At 60.6% G+C, this 18,379-nt stretch overlaps 1 protein-coding gene across 20 annotated transcripts in view; it reads right to left on the bottom strand.

Annotated features, from left to right (window-relative positions):
* CASZ1 (castor zinc finger 1) overlaps window positions 1-18,379 on the bottom strand; it is a 149,961-nt gene that overhangs the window by 8,528 nt on the left and 123,054 nt on the right. For 17 of the 20 annotated variants that reach the window (XM_089901420.1, XM_089901390.1, XM_089901424.1 and 14 more), the window contains 13 exons: window positions 15,213-16,047; window positions 13,689-13,757; window positions 11,671-11,761; window positions 10,825-11,109; window positions 9,725-9,897; window positions 8,620-9,467; window positions 6,030-6,165; window positions 5,728-5,791; window positions 4,266-4,420; window positions 4,001-4,123; window positions 2,710-3,048; window positions 982-1,180; window positions 21-192 (listed from right to left, as the gene is read on the bottom strand). In XM_089901420.1, coding sequence (XP_089757546.1) covers window positions 21-192; window positions 982-1,180; window positions 2,710-3,048; window positions 4,001-4,123; window positions 4,266-4,420; window positions 5,728-5,791; window positions 6,030-6,165; window positions 8,620-9,467; window positions 9,725-9,897; window positions 10,825-11,109; window positions 11,671-11,761; window positions 13,689-13,757; window positions 15,213-16,047 — 3,489 coding nt within the window. The remainder of the gene's footprint in view (window positions 1-20; window positions 193-981; window positions 1,181-2,709; window positions 3,049-4,000; window positions 4,124-4,265; window positions 4,421-5,727; window positions 5,792-6,029; window positions 6,166-8,619; window positions 9,468-9,724; window positions 9,898-10,824; window positions 11,110-11,670; window positions 11,762-13,688; window positions 13,758-15,212; window positions 16,048-18,379) is intronic. The other 3 variants (XM_089901386.1, XM_089901455.1, XM_089901378.1) reach the window with 2 other exon arrangements.

Genomic DNA, 18,379 nt, shown 5'->3' with positions numbered 1-18,379 from the left:
CCAGCCCTGGCCTTCGGTACCTAGCCTGCCGCACTCCTCACGCTTGGTGAAGTACTTGAATCCGTTGGCTGCCCGCCGCTCAGCTTTCTCATGCTTCTTTATGTGCCACGGCAGCTTGGTGGTGATGTTGGTCACAAAGTAGCAGCCGGTCCTGAGACAGTGGTAGTGCCCGCGCATCCGGAACTCGCAGTGCTGCAGGGAGGGACAGGAGTCAGGGCCAGGCAGGCGACTTGCGTTAAGCTTCCACCTGCTCCAGCCCTCTAGAGGGCTGTGGCAGGCGTGCGTCCTTCCACGCTCAGAATCAGCAAACACAACTGTGTAAAGACCTTTCACGTGTTAAAAAGCAATAAGTCCCTTCTGTCATTTGATTAAAACATCCCACCTGGTATTGTTTCCATCTCTTTCTAAACCCACGCCCAGCATAGACATCACTAATCTGTCTGAGCACTCTTGTCTGTGTGCCCAGACCTAGGCAGACGTCACTAATCTATCCTAGCACTCTTCTCCCGGTGCCCAGATAGAGGCTCAGACTCCTTCTCAGTGCAGTCTACCAGGCAGCCCCTACAAGTCTTGGGAGTAGAGGCCTTTATAATGAATCTGACCTGCCCTTCCTGTCTGGGGCACGGACAGTTCAATCTCTTTATCTGTCTAATGGGCCTATTTTAAAATCCTAGGCCTCTGGGGAAAGGGAGCATAGCTGTTCCAGGACGCGCACAAGGATGCCAAGTGCACAGTGGCTGCCCAGCATACAATCATCATTGAGGGTTAGGATGAAATGACAGACCTCACCAACTGAGCACCAAACCGAACTCCTGCCTAGGGGTCTCCAGGGACCTAGGGGCAGACGGTGTCCTTTCCAGACTCTGGAGGAGGCCACTTACAAAAGGGTGTGAGACACAGAGCCTCGGCCAGGAGGAGCTGGTCCCGGGCCCTGCGCCTCCCTGCCCCCACCCCAGGGGCCGCCCTGCCCGCATCGCTGACCTGGTTGGGACAGAGGCACTGCAGGGAGTAGTACGCAAACTGGTCTCGCACGTTCACGAGGTTGTTGTTGGGATTGATGTGGTCCAGGCAGTGGGACTCGGCCTTGCCGGAGGTTTTGCAGACGTACTTGCAGTTCCCAAAGAGACAGTGGAAGTGGAACTTGTTGGCATACTTGCAGTCCGTTGCGAGGCAAGGATCGCTGGAATGAAACCACGGCCCAGAAGGTCATTGGCATTCCTGGTGCCCTCCCCGCCGGTGTCCTGACATTTGCTCATGTTGGGGTTCTGCTCCCCACTCCCCTGTGGTGTAATCAAGAGGAATGGCCCCTGGGCTGCCCTCCTGCTCAGCAGGACGATTCGGCCAGAGACTACAGATCCCAGCATGCAGTCTTGCCTTCTTTTTAGAGCTCTGATGGCACCGAAGGGACTGCGGTATGCAGGCGGCCCAGAGCACTGCATGCTGGGACACGTAGTTTCCGTGGCCACACCCCAGGATTACAGATAAGGATGGCCGCAATCACTTCGTGGATATGAAAATGAGCGATGGTGCTGCCAGGCCTGGCTGATGTGGCATGGGCAGTGCCCTGGCTGTGGCCGACTGACAGGGTGCAGATGGGTGGGCAGCCCTACCAGGAGGCTTTGCCACCACGGGGCCTTGGCCAGTGGGAACGTGTGCCTGGCATCAGGTCCTGCTGAGGCTCAGCTGCTGGGGTTTCCAGGGTCAGCTCGGGGCTCGGGGCTGCCACCCACTCAGAGAACCTCACAAGCCAGCTGAGTGGTGGGGCGGCTGGGGTGGGGAGGGGTGCTGGGTAAGCCCCCATGGCTGGCCTGCCCCGAGCAGCAGCCCCAGCTCCAGAGCTCTGCCTTCCAGGCTCCAGGCAGGTGCGGAGGGGCTGCACCCGGCTTCTGCCCTGGCTGACCACACAGCCGCCCCCGACATCCACACTGGACCTGGGGTGGGAACTCCGACCAAGGCCGGGATGCTGAGAGGGCTGCCACTTTGGGGAGGTGAACAGAGGAAGGGAAGCTGGGAAAGGGTCAGAGAGGAGCACAGGTCCCCTTCCACGCCATGGGCCCAGCCCCAGGTGCTCAGAGAGGGAGGACAGCTGCCACTCAGGCGGTGTGTGTTCACGTCCAATTTATTACTTTTATTGAGAACAGGAAGCCGCACATATCATGATACAGAGTCACCGTTCTCGCCGCAGGGAGACACCACCATCCAGCGAGGAAGGTCCCTCCCTTCCACCCCTGAGAGCTCAGACCATTGTGCAGGTGGCCGGGGGGTGGGGGCGGTCCAGAGGAGGGCCTAGCCCCCTCACCGCCCACCTATGACTTTGCTTGCCCTGCAGAGACTCAGCCATGGGTGTGAGCCACAGAGACCAACAAGGGGACCCGGAGGGAGACGCAGCCCGCCTTGCCGGGCGAGGACCGCCACTCCCGGCCCACCCAGGCTGGTCCTCGCAGCGTCACCAGTGGCCTCTCTGGAACAGTGGCCACTACCTCCACCATCTCCCCCCACCCCGGCCACCTGCTCCGGGAATAGGCAGTGAGGTCTGAGCAGCAGCAACTTTGGCTAGAAGGACATCACCCAGTGACCGTGTCCCAGAGAGGCTGGGGACAGCCGGGGCTACTGCAGGGGAAGGAGCAGGGCCTCCTCAGCTGCCCTTACTAGCACCTACTCCCGAGACACACGGGGGACACAGGGCTCCCGGCTCATCGAGGGACTCACTTCTCCTGGAACTGGAGGAATCCGGGTTTGACCTGGGGCTTGGCGTTTTCTAGAGAAGTCGTTGCCAAGGGCGAAGTGGGCAGGTGAGGCACTGACGCTGGAATCTGAGGCATCTGGGGTATGGTGGAAGCCAGCTGCTTCCAGGCGAGCAGGGTGGGGCTGGAGGGCACGGCGGCCAGGCTGGGAGTGGGCCCCTCGAGAGAGGAAGCCGTGGCCGTGGTGATGGGAGGCGCTGGAGGGGATGAGGGGGCCAAGGAAGGTTTGGTCTCAGCAGCCGAGGCCGGGAAGGAAGCCTCCACATTTCCTTTCACTGCTCCTCCCTCTGTCCGGAAGTGGAAGCTACGAGAGACAGGAGAGGGGTCTCAGGTGCGGGAGGAGAAGGCCCTTCCCTGGCACGCCTGCCTGCCTGCCTACGTATGACCCCATCACAAGCCTAGGGGCCCAGTGTCCCCACCGCATCTTCAGTGCCAGGTGCCAGAGGCCTCCCACCAGGAGGGAAGGACTGAGAACACACTGCTATGTCCTCTGATATTGAACTTGGGCTCCTGGCTCTGCCCTAACTACACCTTCCTACTCGTGACCTTCCTGATGTGCTGTCCCTAGCTCCTCCCTACTCGGGAGGGGTTGGGTACAGCACGTCCTGGCTCATGAAGCCCGTCCTTCCAGAACCGGCTCCGACATTTAAGGGGGGGGGGCGGTCTCAGACCAGCAGCTGGGGCTGCCTAAGCGGTGAGAAGAGCCTGGCCCGGGGCTTAGGGAGGGAGCGATGAGGATCTGCTGTAAATGTTTACCAGTTCTGGGTTCAATTACAGTAGGCGGCTGGGCTTGCTGCTCAACGAATTGTACAAATTAATTTCATTATTTTTAGGTCAAAGAGAATCTACAAATGCAGTACTGTGGCTTGGAAAAGCCTTCACTTAGGGTCCCTGCCGGGGTCAGTGCTGGGCCTCTCCAGCTGCCTCTGCAGGAGCATCTGTGGGAGGGAGGGCTGACGGCTGCATGGGCCCGGCGGTGGGGAGAAGCAGCTCTTACTCGGGGCGGGGCCTGGGTGGGCTCAGAGGACCCAGCTGGGGGCTGAGCCAGTGGGAGATGAGGAAGCCTGCCTTTTGCCAGGCAGCACCTCTGAGAAGCCAGCTCAGCTTCTGAGGTCTCGTGGGAACTGCACACGGGTCCTGCTTGGAAGGCTGCTAGAGGCCTGTGCACCCCCTAGCCCCACCCCGGCCCACCCACCCCCGAGCCAGGCTGGGACAAGTGGGGCTGGGTTTAAACGGGCCCCCGGACCCCCACTCACTTGGCGTGCTTGATGGCCCCGTCCAGGGTGCTGAAAAGCGCGCCGCACTCCTCCACCACGCAGTGGAAGTGGGCCTTGTGGAGGAAGTCACACTGCGCGTTGCAGAAGTCCTTGGTGCCAAACCTGGCAGAGGGGCCGGCTGCTCAGAGGAGACCCTGGCGCTCTGGCGAGGCTGGGGGAACAGCCTCGTGGGGGGAACACGTGCCCCCGGGACGAGTGGGCGTGGCCCTTCCCTCCCCCTTTGCTCACATGGCAAGCCCCTCACCTGCGAAGGTAGACCTTCCAGGGCTCTGACAGCTTCTCCTGAACCAGCGCCTTCACGGCCTTGCCCAGGAAGGGCGAGGACTCCCCGGCGGGGCTCCCCTCCGCTTCTGTCTTGATGTTCAACAGGCTGCCGAGGCTGGGATTGCCCTGAGACATCTGCGAGGAGGACAGGCCCGTGCTTCAGGTTGGGGACCTCAGGACACCTGACCCGACTGCCCTGGGAGGAGTGGCAGCTCTGGGCCGCTCGGGCCTCTCCAAACTGACCAGAGCATCGCGGTGCTGGCAGCCGGGAGGAGAGGAGGCCCGACCCCACGCGGCTCTGGCTATGGAAGAGCCCTCACTGAATGGACGCTGCCGCGGGCGGCCTGCGGCGCTGCCCCGGCCCCGTGGAGTTGCCGGGGCTCTGCCACACAAACCCCGGGCTGCTAGGAGCCATCACTCAATCGGAGGCCGAGACTCCGGGCACACACTCCAGCCTAGCTTTCCCCAGACTAAGCGGCTCCCTGGTTATTCTCCTGCCAGGTTTTCAAAAGAAGTGCAGGAGGAGGAGGAAGGGGGGGGGGAAACCCGCACGAATTCCTTGAGAACAAGAGAAGGAACACAAAGGAGGAGCAGAGAGGGAGGGAAGGAGGCTCACGGAGTGAGACCGAGGCAGGCTCGCTGCTGCTGGCAGAGGAGGGGGCGGGGGAGTCCGCGGAAAGGCTCGACCCACGTGGGCTGTGGGTCTCCGACAGGAAGGAACAAGGGGGCGCAGGGAACAGTGACCCAAGAACGGAAAAGGGGAGCAAGAGAGCGAGCAGGGGAGGGCGGAAGGCAGAGGGCACGCGCACCGACCGGGCAGAGGCCAGTGGGAGGCCATGGGCCCGGCAGGAACCCCACTCCGTGAGGTCCGGCCCGGGGCCCAGCTCCCTCCTCAGTAGTCACTTGTGTACGGTAACCTAATTAATCTTGCTGTAGTCAAATTTATCATGTGAAGGGGGAAAATATATTTGCGATGATGTATAATTTACAAAGACCCTGCATTATTTAAAATAAATATTCTGGAGCGACCTCTGCAGAAGGCGTCCGAGACCATTACTCAACCTGAAAAGTGGAAATGGATGCTTTGCTCCCACTTTGGTCTCCCCCTCCACCTTTTTAAACAAACAAAAAAATATATAAAATGAATAACCAGGAGTGAAAGAAGTTAGAGGGCTCCGGAAAAGCTTTTGGAGCCCTCCATCTGAAGGGAAAAAAAGGGTGTCAGAGGCTGGAATATATTTCTTCAGCCAGTTCATTAAATTAATTTGTAAGCAGTGGCTCTGAAATTATATCCGATGAAAAATGGCCTCAAAATTTAAATGGTACAAACTCATCTTATTAGAGGCAAAACATTAAAAAACAAACACATCCCCCCCACCCCCCAGCACAGCTTTAATTTCTCTGGGTGGGGGAATGGGAGGCGTGTGATGGATGGTTCTTACCTTATTCATAAGCGAGGATAAAAGAGATGAATTTGCCGGGACTGCGTGGCCATTTGATTCATTACTGGAACACACAAACCAAGGGGCTTTAGCTCAGACAGTACGTGGGACCGGCCCCAGAGACTCACCCCTCCCAGCCGGCCCCTGGGGCTCTGGCCCCGCCTGCTACATCTGCCTGGGCAGGAGGATGACCCCTTGTCAGGAAGGGTTGGCCCCTGGCCCCATGGAGTCTGGCTCTGAGGGTGCTGTCCCCAGAGCCTCCTGCAGGCGGGCAGAGCTGGGAGGCCTGGGCCTCGCCTCACCTGGGCTCCTTCAGAGTCAGGTCTAAACTGCGGTCCTGGGAGGCCTCGTGGGGACCTGGGGCGCCAGCACTCTCACCGGGCTCCTGCTTCACCGGGGCTGGGGGGAACCTGGCAGGGGTGGCCTGCTGCCCATTTCCTATGGGGGAGGGGGGAGGGAAGATGGTGTTAGAGGGACCGAGGGCTTCATATGGGCACAAGCCGGAGCCCCCCGAAGGGAGGGCAGCGGGCCGGGTGGGCTGGGGCCCCTGGGGAGCCCTGGCTGCTGGTCAGTGGTCCTCCCCACTGACATGATGGCTTGTGACGCTTCCCCCGGTGTGGCAATTCTTCAAGTGATAATTATTGCAAAATTATGTCAAAGTTGTCCTGGCTCAGGGCCTCCTGTAGGAGAAGGGCAGGAGGATGGGGAGGGGGCTGGGACGGGGGCGGGGGCCCTTCCTCTTCTCCACCGACTGTCACAGTCAATTTGTGGAGCTGCCGCTTAGGCTTTTATTAAAGACTCTGTTAATGCTGAGGGAAAGTGGCAGATCGAGACTGGGAGCTGCGCCCCCTCCGCAGGTCCCGTCCCCACTGTTGCCGGGGCGACAGCCCTGCCTTCCACTGAGCATGCCCAGGAGGGGCATCTGCTGTGTCAGGGCTATGGAAGCTGACAGCCAATCAGAGCGGTTCAAACTATGTGACCTCGCCCGTCAAGCTGTCCAGGGCAGGGATATGAGGCCCACCCTGGCCAGGCTGGGCTGGGTGGGGTGGGTGGGGGAAGCTGGCGGGGTGTAGGCATGGCGGAGAAAGGCTGGAGCTGAGCGGGCAGAGGATTCGGGAGGCCAAGCAGAACAGGGCAAAAGAAGTTGCTGACAGGACCTTGTCCACCGAGCCTTTCCCCACAACCCCCAAGTGACTGAGATGCTAATTTGCCCCGAGGCACTGCAGCTGATGGAGAGCTGCTTCACAGACGGCGAGTGGCATTTTATTAAAAAATAAAGGGAACTGGCCCCCTTCCCTTCGCTTGACCTTTCTTTTCCAGGAAGGAGCTTTTTCTAAAGAAAAGAAAGTACTTGACAGTCTGGCCACGGAGCCCAGCGTGGTCCCAGCCTGCAGGCACCTCGCCGGAGGCGCGCGGCCCCGGGCAGTCAGGCCTGACACCCACACTTGGGAGTGGAAGGTGGGTCACAGCTGATAGGAGCGTCCCACTGGGAACATGATATTCAGTTTTCAGAATTCAGAGTCCACATTCCACGAGCTCCCCAAAGCCACTTGCCCAGGGTCCCTAGGGAAACAGGGCTCTGACCCTCCTGCCAAGCACTGGTCTCTCTGGGGGCGCTGCGCAGAGCCCTGGGTGGGCTGCAGGGACCCTCAGTCTTGGCGGGTTTCAAGACAGTCTCACAGAGGAGCAGGGTGCCCGGGCTCAGAAGCCAGCTGTTGAGGTCCAAGTCTCGACCTGGCCACCTCCCAGGGGGTATACTTGGGGACAGACTATGCCCCACACTGTTCCATCAGCTCCACAAGGCAGGAGTTTGTCTGTCTTCTTCCCTGCCGTGTCCCCAGCACTGGCTTGGTGCCTGGCCCACCAGCAAGCTGCCCTCAGTGAGCACCAGTGGTTGATCAATGAAGGAAGGAAGGAAGGAAGGAAGGAAGGAAGGAAGGAAGGAAGGAAGGAAGGGAGCCACGTCCCAGATGTGAGCCGAACTCTTCTAAAGGATTTGACTGATGCTAATTACCCGGATGGGGGAAAACAGAGGGAGAGAAGTGAGGGAAACAGAAAAGCCAAAAAAAATCCAGAGAAAAAGAGTAAAAAATTTTTTCAAGAGCAGAAAACTTGGGAGAAAGGAGAACCTCTCTCCACGATGAGCCAGAGGAAGGACACAGATGTGACTTGGCGACTCTGACATGGCCGCCAGCGGCCCGGTCTGGCTCAAGTGAAAGAAATTCCAGCTGAAATCCAAGTCCTGGGTCACGCTAGCCAATTTCAAGCACTCAACAGCCATGTGACCAGCAGCTACAATACTGGACGGTGCGGAACAGAATGCTCCCACTACCACAGAAAGTGCGACTGGAAAGCGCTGATGGACAGGGAGACCCTGGGAGGGCATCCTTGACCTTGACGGGCTGTCCAGGCACGAATCCCCTGAGCATCCCTGTACTGCGGCCACCCTGCCACTTGGCTGGACTCACATGCCCTCCCAGTCACCTGGAAGAGGTCCCAGGGAAGCCTGGGACTCCGGGACTGCTCCCACTAGGGGCTGGACTAGCGGGAGCCCCTACTAGTCCAGGGTGACATGGCAGGGTTGGGGGAGCCAGTAGTTGCCCCGGGATGCACAGGTACCCCGTGAGGCCGGGACTACTGCTTCCCCTTCACAGATGAAAAAAACAGAAACGTGAGCTGCCTGGGGCGGGTGGGCCAGAAAGAGGGGCCCCGAATAGGAAATAAAGAGGATGGAGGCAGAGACCAGGCAAAGAAGGGGGCAGGGGTCTCGGGGGCAGGGAACAGAAGACACTCCTGCCAAACAAACACCCGCTGCTCGGCTCTGCACCGAGGCCAGAGAGCTCCTGGGGTTGGAGAGGTGCTCGCTTCCCAGGCTGGGCCCAGCCTGCTCACCTGGGTCAAAGGTGGCAGAGGGCTTGAGGGCGGCCGCAGCCAGCCGGGCCATCATGGGCGAGATGAGGCCCTTGCTCGCAGAGATCCTCTCCATGATGGAGGCAGGGGGCACCGGGACAGAGGCAGCTGCCGCTGCGGCCGAGTCGCCAGCTCCCGAGGCAGCCAGAGCGGGTGTGTCGGGGGTTACTGAGGCTGCTGTCCCTGACGACATGGTACCCATGAGGCCGGGGGCACCCACAGGCAGGGAGGTGTTGCCCCGGCCCGGAAGGATGGGGAAGTAGGGCGCAGTGCTGGGCAGGCCCGAGCTGGAGAGGGCCAGCGCCAGGGGGATGGAGCCAGGCAGGCCCTGGGCCAGCAGCCCCGAGATCTTGCTGTTGGGAGGCTTGGTGGCACTGGGCCCAGCCTCGGAGGTGGCAGTGGCGGTGACCAGGGAGGCGGAGGACTGCTGGCTGGTGGGGGAGGCGCTGAGGCTGGAGTTCTTGCTGCTCAGGGCAGAGAAGTCAACCAGGTCGTCGTTGCTGGACTCCTCGTGCTCCGTGTCCTTGGCGCCCAGCAGCGAGGGCGGCAGCCCCAGCACGCCCGAGCCCGAGGCGCGGATGTGCCGGCGCTCGTGCTTGCGCTTATGGGAGGTCATCTGGCTGGTGGAGGTGAAGGTGAAGCCGCAGCCGGCGCGGATGCAGTGGAAGTGGTTGGTGGCCTTGCTGTACACACAGCCCTCGTACTTGCACTCCTCGTACTTGTAGAACTTCTTGAAGCCATCCTTGGCGTAGGCGTCGTCCTTGATGTGGTAGCTCTTATGCTTCTCGATGTCACACTTGTTCTTAAAGGTGAATGTGCAGCCGGGGCGCCTGGCAGGACATCGGGAGGCTGTCATGGGGCCTCACGGGGCCAGGGGGAGGCCCTGCCCTGCTCCCACGGTGGCCCTGGGAGGGATGGGCCTCTGGATGGAAGACCAGGCCAGAAACTAAGGCGGGGACTCCGAGCAGCCCTCTGCTCCTGTTCCTACACCCCTGAGGAGGTGGGGCCCCGAGCCACCCACGGGCCTGGTGCCCTGCCTGCCGTCCCTCCCCGGGCCAGGAGGCCTCCCTGGCTGCCTCCCGCTCACCTGCAGTGGAAGTGCGTGGTCTTCTGCCCGTAGAACTGGCAGTCGGCCGTGCCGCAGTCCTCAGTGGCTCGGAAGCGCTGGAAGCCGTCGTTGATGAGCTGGGTGTTCTTCTTATGGAAGTTCTCGTGGGTCATCACGTCCGATGTGCTCGTGTACACCTTGTTACAGCCCACCTGCAGGGGCCGGAGTGGCAGTCAGGGGAACTGAGGCCAGGCACCCTGGCGAGGCCAGAGCGGCTATGATGCTGGGTGCAGCTGAGCCTGCTCGGGGGAGCTTCGGCACCTGTAAACGTCCGACTGGGGGCACCGAGGTTAAGGTAGGACAACCCCTCAGGCCCCCAGGGCCTGGCCCGTGCTGGGCGTGGGTCGTCCTCATAGAGAGCCCGGGATACGTCCCCACACAGGCGTGGGAGTCCCATCCTGCAGGAGGTGGCTTGGGGGTCCCCAGTCTGTGGCTCTACCTCTAAAGCCCCCGGGGGTGAGCAGGGCTGGACCCTGGGGCCTGGCGGTCACCTGTAGGCCGGGGACTTGTTTGGCGAACAGTTTCTGGCACAGGGCCTTCCCTACCCCACCCTGGCTGGGCCAAGACAGGCAACGTTGCCATATTGAGTAAAAACCAGTGGAATCTGAACACTCTCGAGGGCTGGACCGTGCCAGTGTCTGCACCATCTCAGAGCCCAGAGAGCGAGCCCCCCTCTCCTCCTGGCCCAGGTTGTTTCACGGAGGCCATAACAACCCCCTGACAAATACCGGGGGAGGCGCAGGGCTGCTATTTGCAAACGAAAGTCGCTCCCCCCCAGACCTGACACCTTGAAAAAGCCCAGACTCTGCGTGGCATTAAAACAAAGAATTAAACAAAAACCTCCTCAGGAACCATGTGCAATGCTGCTCTTGGTGTTAAAGGCTGAAAAATGTCGGTCTGTATAAACAGCTCGCTGAATTTCACCCGCACCAAGTATGGCCATGGGGAAGGCCCCACCCTGGCCCACCGGACACTGCCCGAGCCTGAGCCCCGGGCCTCTCTCCTCTGGCCGTCCAGCCCTGGGAAGGGACAAAGGGAGGGGCCCTGCCTCTGGGGTGGGGGTGGGGGGGGCGGGGCACCTGCATGCAGTGGTAGTGGGTGCTCTTCCCGTTGAGGTGGCAGCCGTGATAGTAGACGCTGCAGTCGTCCAGCGGGCTGAAGCGCATGAAGCCGTGCTGCAGGGAGTTGTCCCGTTTCTTGTGCATGTTGTAGTGCCGGATCACGTCCTGCTTGCTCGTGAACCTCTGCCGGGAGAGGGCCTGGTGGGCAGGAGGCTGGGCCTGGCCCCAGGGCCCTCCGGTCTCCTTAGAAATCATCCTGTTGGGTCGAGGCAGCCCAGACTGCCCCAAGGCCAGCACCCTGGACTTTGGAGGGAACAGTTCCAAAGGTTCCAGAGCCACAGACCCTTCCCTGACCTCCCCATAGTCTCCCCATCAGCAGGCCCAGAAGCAGAGAAGATAAATCGGGCCAGGCCTTTCAGGGAGGAGCTCTGATAGGTGACAACTCGTTCTGTCTACTGCCACCTGTGGGCTCTGCCAAGCTGGGCTCCCTGGGGAGACAGAGGCAGTGGCCTCATGCAGAACACCCGCACCCACCTCCCGCCTCTCGCTCACTTGCTCTGCACCTACCAGAGGGTGGCTTTGAACGTAAGGGCCGATCCGCCTGAACCTCAACACAACCATCTATAAAATGGGGCAGTAATACCAGCCTCTTAAGGACACTGGGAAGACTCGATCAGATAAGGTAGATGCCTGTGGGCAGCAATCTGGGAACGAGAACAGGCTGGGAGCTTTTCTGGGCTCTCTGCCTGCCCAAGTCAAATTCAGGTGGCCCAAGCAGAACCGAGTAACCTCATCCTGCTTTCAAGACGCCCCTCCACTGCTGTGCCAGCCCTTAGGAGCAGGGCTGGTGCCCGTGGGACATACCTGGTAGTTGCACTCGGGGTCGAGGCAGTGGTAGTGCTCGCGGTACTGGTAGGCGCAGTGGATGTGGCCACAGTGCTGACTGCCTGAGAACCTGCAGGGAAGAAGGGGTGGGCTCAGGCCTCTCTGGATACCAGCTCCAGGGCCCTCGGCCTGAGCGGCTGAGCAGAGTCCGTGCCCCTGATCCAGGGAACTGCTGTTGCGGTTCAGGGGCCCTGGGTGGACACGTGGAGGGGCAGAGGTGGTCTGCTGGGGTGAAGGAGCAGAGGCTGAGAAGGCTAGGGCGAGTGACGGGGCCGCTGGGAATCCCAGACCCACTGAACTGCAGACCCAGCCTTATCTGCCCCGGGAGGGAGTGCCAGGTGGGGCACAGAGGCCTGGCACCAAGATGGGAGGAGGAATTTAGGCCAAGCCAGAAGCCAGAGCAGGGTCAGGGGAAGAGCCCTGGGATGGGATGGGTTGGGATGGGATGCTGAAGGCATGAGCCCCCAAGGTGGCCCGGTTGCCGTTTCTGCAGGTGCTGCCCGCCCACCCCTGACTCAGTGCTGGGCCAGGTGCTGGGGACTCCAGCTGCGCCAGCCCAGGGCTCTGTTGCTAAGAGGTGTTAAAGGGCTCTCTCTGTTCTGGGCTTTCCTGACACTTGAAACAGTCCAAGAGTTATGAATTTTTAAAGCGCAGCATCTGTTTGGCTTCCCGTGGCAGGGAGCGCGCTCTCCGGCCAACTCCGCAGCCAAGAGCCCCGTGCTGCCTGGCCACCACCTGCCCTCCCAGAGTACCCCAGGCCTTCTCCAGGCCCCAACGCTGCCAGGGCGGGGGCCTCACAGCCTGGACGATGGCCACCGGGGACAGGGCCCCGTGACAACCGTGGACAAGGTGGTGAGCTCAGCCCGCCTGCCCCGCTGCGCCGCGCGTGGTGTGGGGCTGCGGGAGGGAAGCCCCTCGTGCGGGGAGAACCTCTTGCAAATAAATATTGAAGCTGCCAAAAGGGCCATCTGCTGAGGCACTAATAATAATGGTAACAATAATAATAAAGAGAGCAGAGCAAAGCTGAAAAGACAGGGAGGGACAGGGGAGGGAGACACAGAGAGCGCCGGCAAAACTATGGGAGATCAACAGAAAGACGGCTGCCAGGGCACAGCCCCGGCCTTGTGCTGCATCCCCAGGGGCTGGGTGCCGGGGGGCCTGAGTGGGGTGGGTGGGGGAATCTGAAGGTTCTTCACCTGCCAATCCCACTGCCTTAAGGATGTAAAGGGGCAGGTCTGGAGTCAGGTGGTGAGGGGGAGCACACTGAGGCCACCTGCCCACATCCCTTCTCATCCCCAACCGTTCCACAGGGGCCTGCAACCCCGCCTGCCACCCCCCCACCCGGCCCCAAGTGGAGCCTTTTTAAAAAATTTTTAAAAATTTATTTATTTATTTATTCATTTATTGAATTTATTTATTTTTTGCTGTGTTGGGTCTTCGTTGCTGCACACGGGCTTTCTCTAGTTGTGGTGAGCGGGGGCTACTCTGTTGTGGTGCGCGGGCTTCTCACTGCGGTGGCTTCTCTTGTTGCGGAGCACGGGCTCTAGAGTGCAGGCTCAGTAGTTGTGGCGCGTGGACTTAGTTGCTCCGCGGCATGTGGGATCTTCCAGGACCAGGGCTTGAACCCTTGCCCCCTGCATTGGCGGGCGGATTCTTAACCACTGCGCCACCAGGGAAGCCCACAGTGAGCTGTGGAGGGGGGGACCTGCACTCACCTGTGGCCAGGCCCTGCCTTAGGGCCCTTTCAGGTACCCCAGTCCTGCCGGGGGTACAAGCTGCTTAAGGGCATGTGGCCTGGACCACATCAAGGGGGCTGGGGCTCTGAGACGGGGCAGAGGGCAGGCCTGGGGAGGGTTTGGAAGCAGGAATGCATGGGGGCGGGGAGGCAGCAGGCACCTTGGTACTAGTGGTCACATGGACGTATGGTCCCATGGTGCCCAGGCATTCCTGCCCCCACCCACCTTCTCTCCATGGCAGTCTCCTCCCCAGGGGCCTACCTGGCAATATATTTCTGGTAAATGTTTACATCTTCAGTGGCAGCTGGTTTATCTGTGGGCAATCCGTTCCTGGTGAGAGACACACAGGGCACAGATGATTAGCAGACGAGGTGGCCTGATGCCCCAAGAGTGTCTGGGGGCAGCTCCCTGCCCTGGGGCCCTGGCCCTTCTCTCGCTCACTGTGTAGTGTTCTGGGCGCTTAGGGTGGGACTGGAAAAGTCCTTAGGCAGAAAACTAGCACAGGTTCAATTAGCCCACCTTTGGCAAGGGCTGGGCCGTCTTCAGCTGCCAGGGCTGGAGGGCCCTACCTTGGGCGTGGATCTGACCTAGAGTCCAACAGCATAGGAAGCCTGGGAAGCTGGGGCCTGGCCGCCTTGCACACAGAGAGTCAGGATGCTGCTGGCTGAAGAGGGGTACCAGGTACCACTGGGGAGGACGCCAGGGGAAAGTGCAGGAACAGCACCAAGCAAGTGTGGCTGGGTGGTCGGAAAGGCCTCCCCGATGCCGAGGGCAGCCCCCTAGATCTACTCCCAGGTTTCTGGACCCGCCTCCAGGAGGGGTGGCTGAGGGGAAGGGTCTCACTCAGCCCCACGCATTGATCCATCAGTTATTTTGCCATGGTCTAGGGCTTTGCGCTGGGTGTGCCCACCCCACCCCAGCCTCCTACCTTCTCTTGCTGCCTTCCCCATGGCGCAGGCTCTGAACCTGGGAGCCCTGGCCATCAGCCTGGAACCCAGAAACCCCAGCCCAGAGTAGGGCTTTCCCAGCCAACCATAAGCTGGCAACTGGCCCTCACGGTGGCAGGCAGAGAAAGCCTGTCATGGGCACGTGGGGGTTACAGTACCCTGCGGCATGTGTGTTAGCAGATGAGCACGTGCACAGAAGTACAGGCAGACCCTGGAGATACTGCAGGTTCACTTCCAGACCACCGCCATAAAGTGAATATCGCAATAAAGCGAGTCACACGAATTTTTTTTGGTTTCCCAGAGCATAGAAAAGTTACGTTTATACTACACTATAGTCTGTTAAGTGTGCAATAGCATTATGTCTGAAAAAGCAATGCATATGCCTTAAATAAAAAAAACTTTATTGCTAAAAACTGCTGACCGTCATCCGACAGTGCAGGGCTGCCACAAACCTTCAATCTGTAAAAATACGCAGTTATCTTCGAAGCGCAATAAAACAAGGTGTGCCTGTACCCGCCGTGAGGGCACATGTGCGCACAGCAAGATGTGCGGTGTGCCTGTACCCGCCGTGAGGGCGTGTGTGCGCACAGCAAGAGGTGCGGCGTGCGGGCGCGTGAGCTGAGTCTGAGCGATTATGTAGGCAGAGGAGCGTGTGCGTGCGTGTGTGTGCGTGCGCGCGTGTGCGGAAGCATGTGTGTGAGAATCTGGGTGCACGGTGGATGTGCATAAGGTATGGGTGTGGGTGTCCATAAGTGTGAGCTTCGGAGGCAGGAAGTGGGCCTCTGGGCCACTCCAGTCCCGGGTGCAGGGCTGGCAGTGAGGGTGGTGCACGCCTTACTTGACAGTGGAGACGGTCCCCGTGGTGATGGAGTCTGTTTTGGAGAAGGTTGACTTCAGGTACTCGGGAGTGTTGAAAGGCAGGGAGGCAGGTGGCTCAGGGCCTGGCCCGGGGGCACTGGGAGCAGTGGGCACGCTGGCGAGGGGTGCAGGAGCCAGGCTGGGGGTGGGCGGAACCTTGGCGGGGCCCGGCTTCTGGATGGCCCGGACGTCGTACTTGGAGGGGCGCCCCACCTTGCCCGTCTTGAAGGCGATGGCCCCTCCCATGTCGGGGCTGCCCTCCCCGGGTTTGAAGAGGTGCAGGTACTTGACGTTCTCCAGGTCGTACTTAGACGGCTTCTTGTAGGCGCTCCCGTTCTGGGGCCGCAGGTTCTCACCCGTCTTCAGTTTCTGGATGAAGAAGTCGTACTTGGAGGCACGGGCCACCAGGCCCTGCATGGGGACACTGCTGTGTGAGGGCAGGGGCAGGATGGTGGCCTTGGTCTCCAGGTGCGTGGTGCTACTGGGCAGCCGCAGGCCAGGCAGGGAGCCCAGGGCCTCCTTGCCGGCCCGCCCCTCGGCTGTGGTGCCGTGGGCCGGCCAGGACAGCTGCTCGCCGGCCTTGAGCTTGCGGATGTACTCCTCATACTTGGAGAACCGTGCCCGCTTGCTGAGGGCGTCCTCGGAGGCGGGCAGCGCGGAGGAGGTGGCCGCCTCTGGCGTGGAGCCCGCGTGCAGCTTCTCGAAGCTGATCTTCCCGGCCAGCTCGTCCCTCGTGTTCTGGTCATCATAGCCAAACATGCCAAGGAACTCGGTCATGGTGGAGGCCGCGTAGTCCCGCAGCGAGGAGGCCTCTCCTATGGCAGGGAGGAGAGGGGCCGTCACCTCTGGGAGGGAGCAGGGTAGCCCAGGGACAGGACCCACCCCCAGCCCCACTGCCGCCCTGCCCACAGAGGGAGGGGGCCGGCCTGGGGAAGGGTGGAGCGGGACATGATCTATGGACATTTGGCTCACTTGTTAGGTTTTACGACTCTTAAATTAATTTGTTTAAAAAAAAAGTAATTAATACTGGGGTAAAATAAAACGAGTTCATCAATGCCAGGAAAATCAATTTCCTAAATGTTCTGGCCGATGGCTTTTCAGTACATTAAACAAAGTTTCATAAATGTCTCCGCTCTCTTGCCTTGGCCTAATATGAAGGAGAAGTCATTTTACTGGAAGTAAGGCCAGATCCCAACCTGCCTCCCAGGGTGGGGGTGGGAATGGGGGCTGGGGACAGGTAGGGCTGTGAGCCAGGGGCTGGGCAGTCAGGAGGGACCCCAGGGGCTGAGGGAGCCACTGGGGATGGGGTCAGGGGTGGGCCTGGCTGAGCCTGCCTGGAGGACCCTCCCTGGCCCCCACAAATGGACACACAGGCCCCTTGTCCCTGGGAGGATGAGAGGCTCGCCCCAAGCCTCCTCAGGACCTGTCCTCTTGGCCCTTCCCGGCCCCCCAGGCTGCTGATGGCCCCAGACAACAGGGCCGACGGGCAGAGAGCCTGCGGATGTGTTCACTCAGACTCCCTCAGGGCCCGCCCACCCCAGCCAAGACTTATGACGAAGAGAGTCCTTCAAACCTCCCTGCCACCTTCTGGTCACTTGTGCTCACGCACGAGGGTGGGCCACCGAGGAGAGTCAAGGCCGTAAAGGCAGTGGCTGAGTCTGGCCCATCTATCGCCCCACTGTGTCCACAGTGGGGCACACGGAGAATCCCCCAAAGCAACCTCCCCACAGGGACATGCATGCACGCGTGCACACTCAAGCTCGCAGCCCTAGCGACCTTCCCCGCCCACACACACACGTGCACACAAACCACTCCCAACTCCACAGTCAGCTCCCCAAGATGAGTCTCAGGATGGCAGGGGCAAGATGACCCTGTTCTGCCTGGCGCTGTTCACTGGAGACAAACTCCTTCCACACACAACCTTCCTCCACAATAGGCCTGCGACTCCCCAGCACACGCATTCCTGCACAGAGCACTCGCTGAACACCGGCCATGTGCTACACCCTGAATCAGGAGTGGGTACACACAGGTGGGTGAGACTCACCTGGGCCCCAGGGCACATGCGTGTTCTCTCCACTCATGTCTGAGCCTGCACACCCAGGCACACAGAGCGGCAGGACCCCAGGCTGGGGGTCCTAAAAGCACGGTCAGGAGAAGGCGTGGCCGAAGCAGGGGTGGGAGGACCAGGACCCAGCAGGGCAGCCGAGGAGGGCTTTCCTCCCAACCACACCTGGAAGTGGTCTGAGAGCGGGGCTGGGCTCTGGCACAAGAGAGAAGCTAGCAGCACGTAGAAAGAGCCTCTGAGCTCCTGGGAGGACAGGCAGGAGGGTAGTCCTGCGGGGACCGGGACGCGCCAGGTGCGGAGACAGGACAGTCACGGGCAGCACCTGGCACACAAGGTGGGCAGAGCGACTCAAGGAACCGACGGACAGCTGTTCCTCTGGGCGGGGTGGCCGGTGGGCTGCTGTCCTGACCTCAAGCTTCTTGGGGTTGGGGACCCAGTCTGGGAGGAGTGGGCCCTGGCTGCTAGATTCAGTGGCTCAGGGACCAGGGAAAGGGGCTAAAAATAGCTGGAGGCAGCTGAGCCCTCACTATATATGGCAGAGAAACAGAAGGCTCTGAAGGGCAGGCGGCTTAGAGCAGGGAGGGGGCCAGGCAGGGGTCCCAGGGGCAGCCCAGAGGCCTGCATTCCCAAGCCCATGGTGGGCAGCCTGGGCTCCGGCTGCCTGGCTCCAGTGCCTGGGCTGAGCAGGCCGCCCTGGGTGTCACCCTGCAGTCCCACTGGGCCTCAAACCCGAGGGGCGAGGCCTGCAGCCACGAGGCCACTGGCAGTTCTAGCCCTGCCTCCTGCCATCCTAGCCCTCCACTACCCCGGGGAGGTGCTGGGGCGCTGAAGGGACAGTGGCCCTTGTCCCTGTCCCTCCCCTCTCCTCAGGCCCAGCGCGATCACCTTGCGTCTGGGAACGGCAAGGGCTTTTCCTATCAGAGGAAACTGAAGGTCACACTTTTCCTCATTGATCTTGCAACGTTTGTTAATTACTCTGTCACTGATGTGGCGAAGGGTAATTAAACAGCTCTGTTTATATCTTATATGCATAATTATGTGGCTGCGCAGGGCTCCCCGCGTAGGGAGGACATGCGCCCCTC

The sequence above is a fragment of the Delphinapterus leucas genome, chromosome 1 (genome assembly GCF_059928025.1).
Source record: "Delphinapterus leucas isolate spDelLeu-1000000601 "Yukka" chromosome 1, BTC_Dleu_Yukka2, whole genome shotgun sequence".
Taxonomy (NCBI): Eukaryota; Metazoa; Chordata; class Mammalia; order Artiodactyla; family Monodontidae; genus Delphinapterus; species Delphinapterus leucas.
This window is presented reverse-complemented; position numbering and strand designations above follow the sequence as displayed.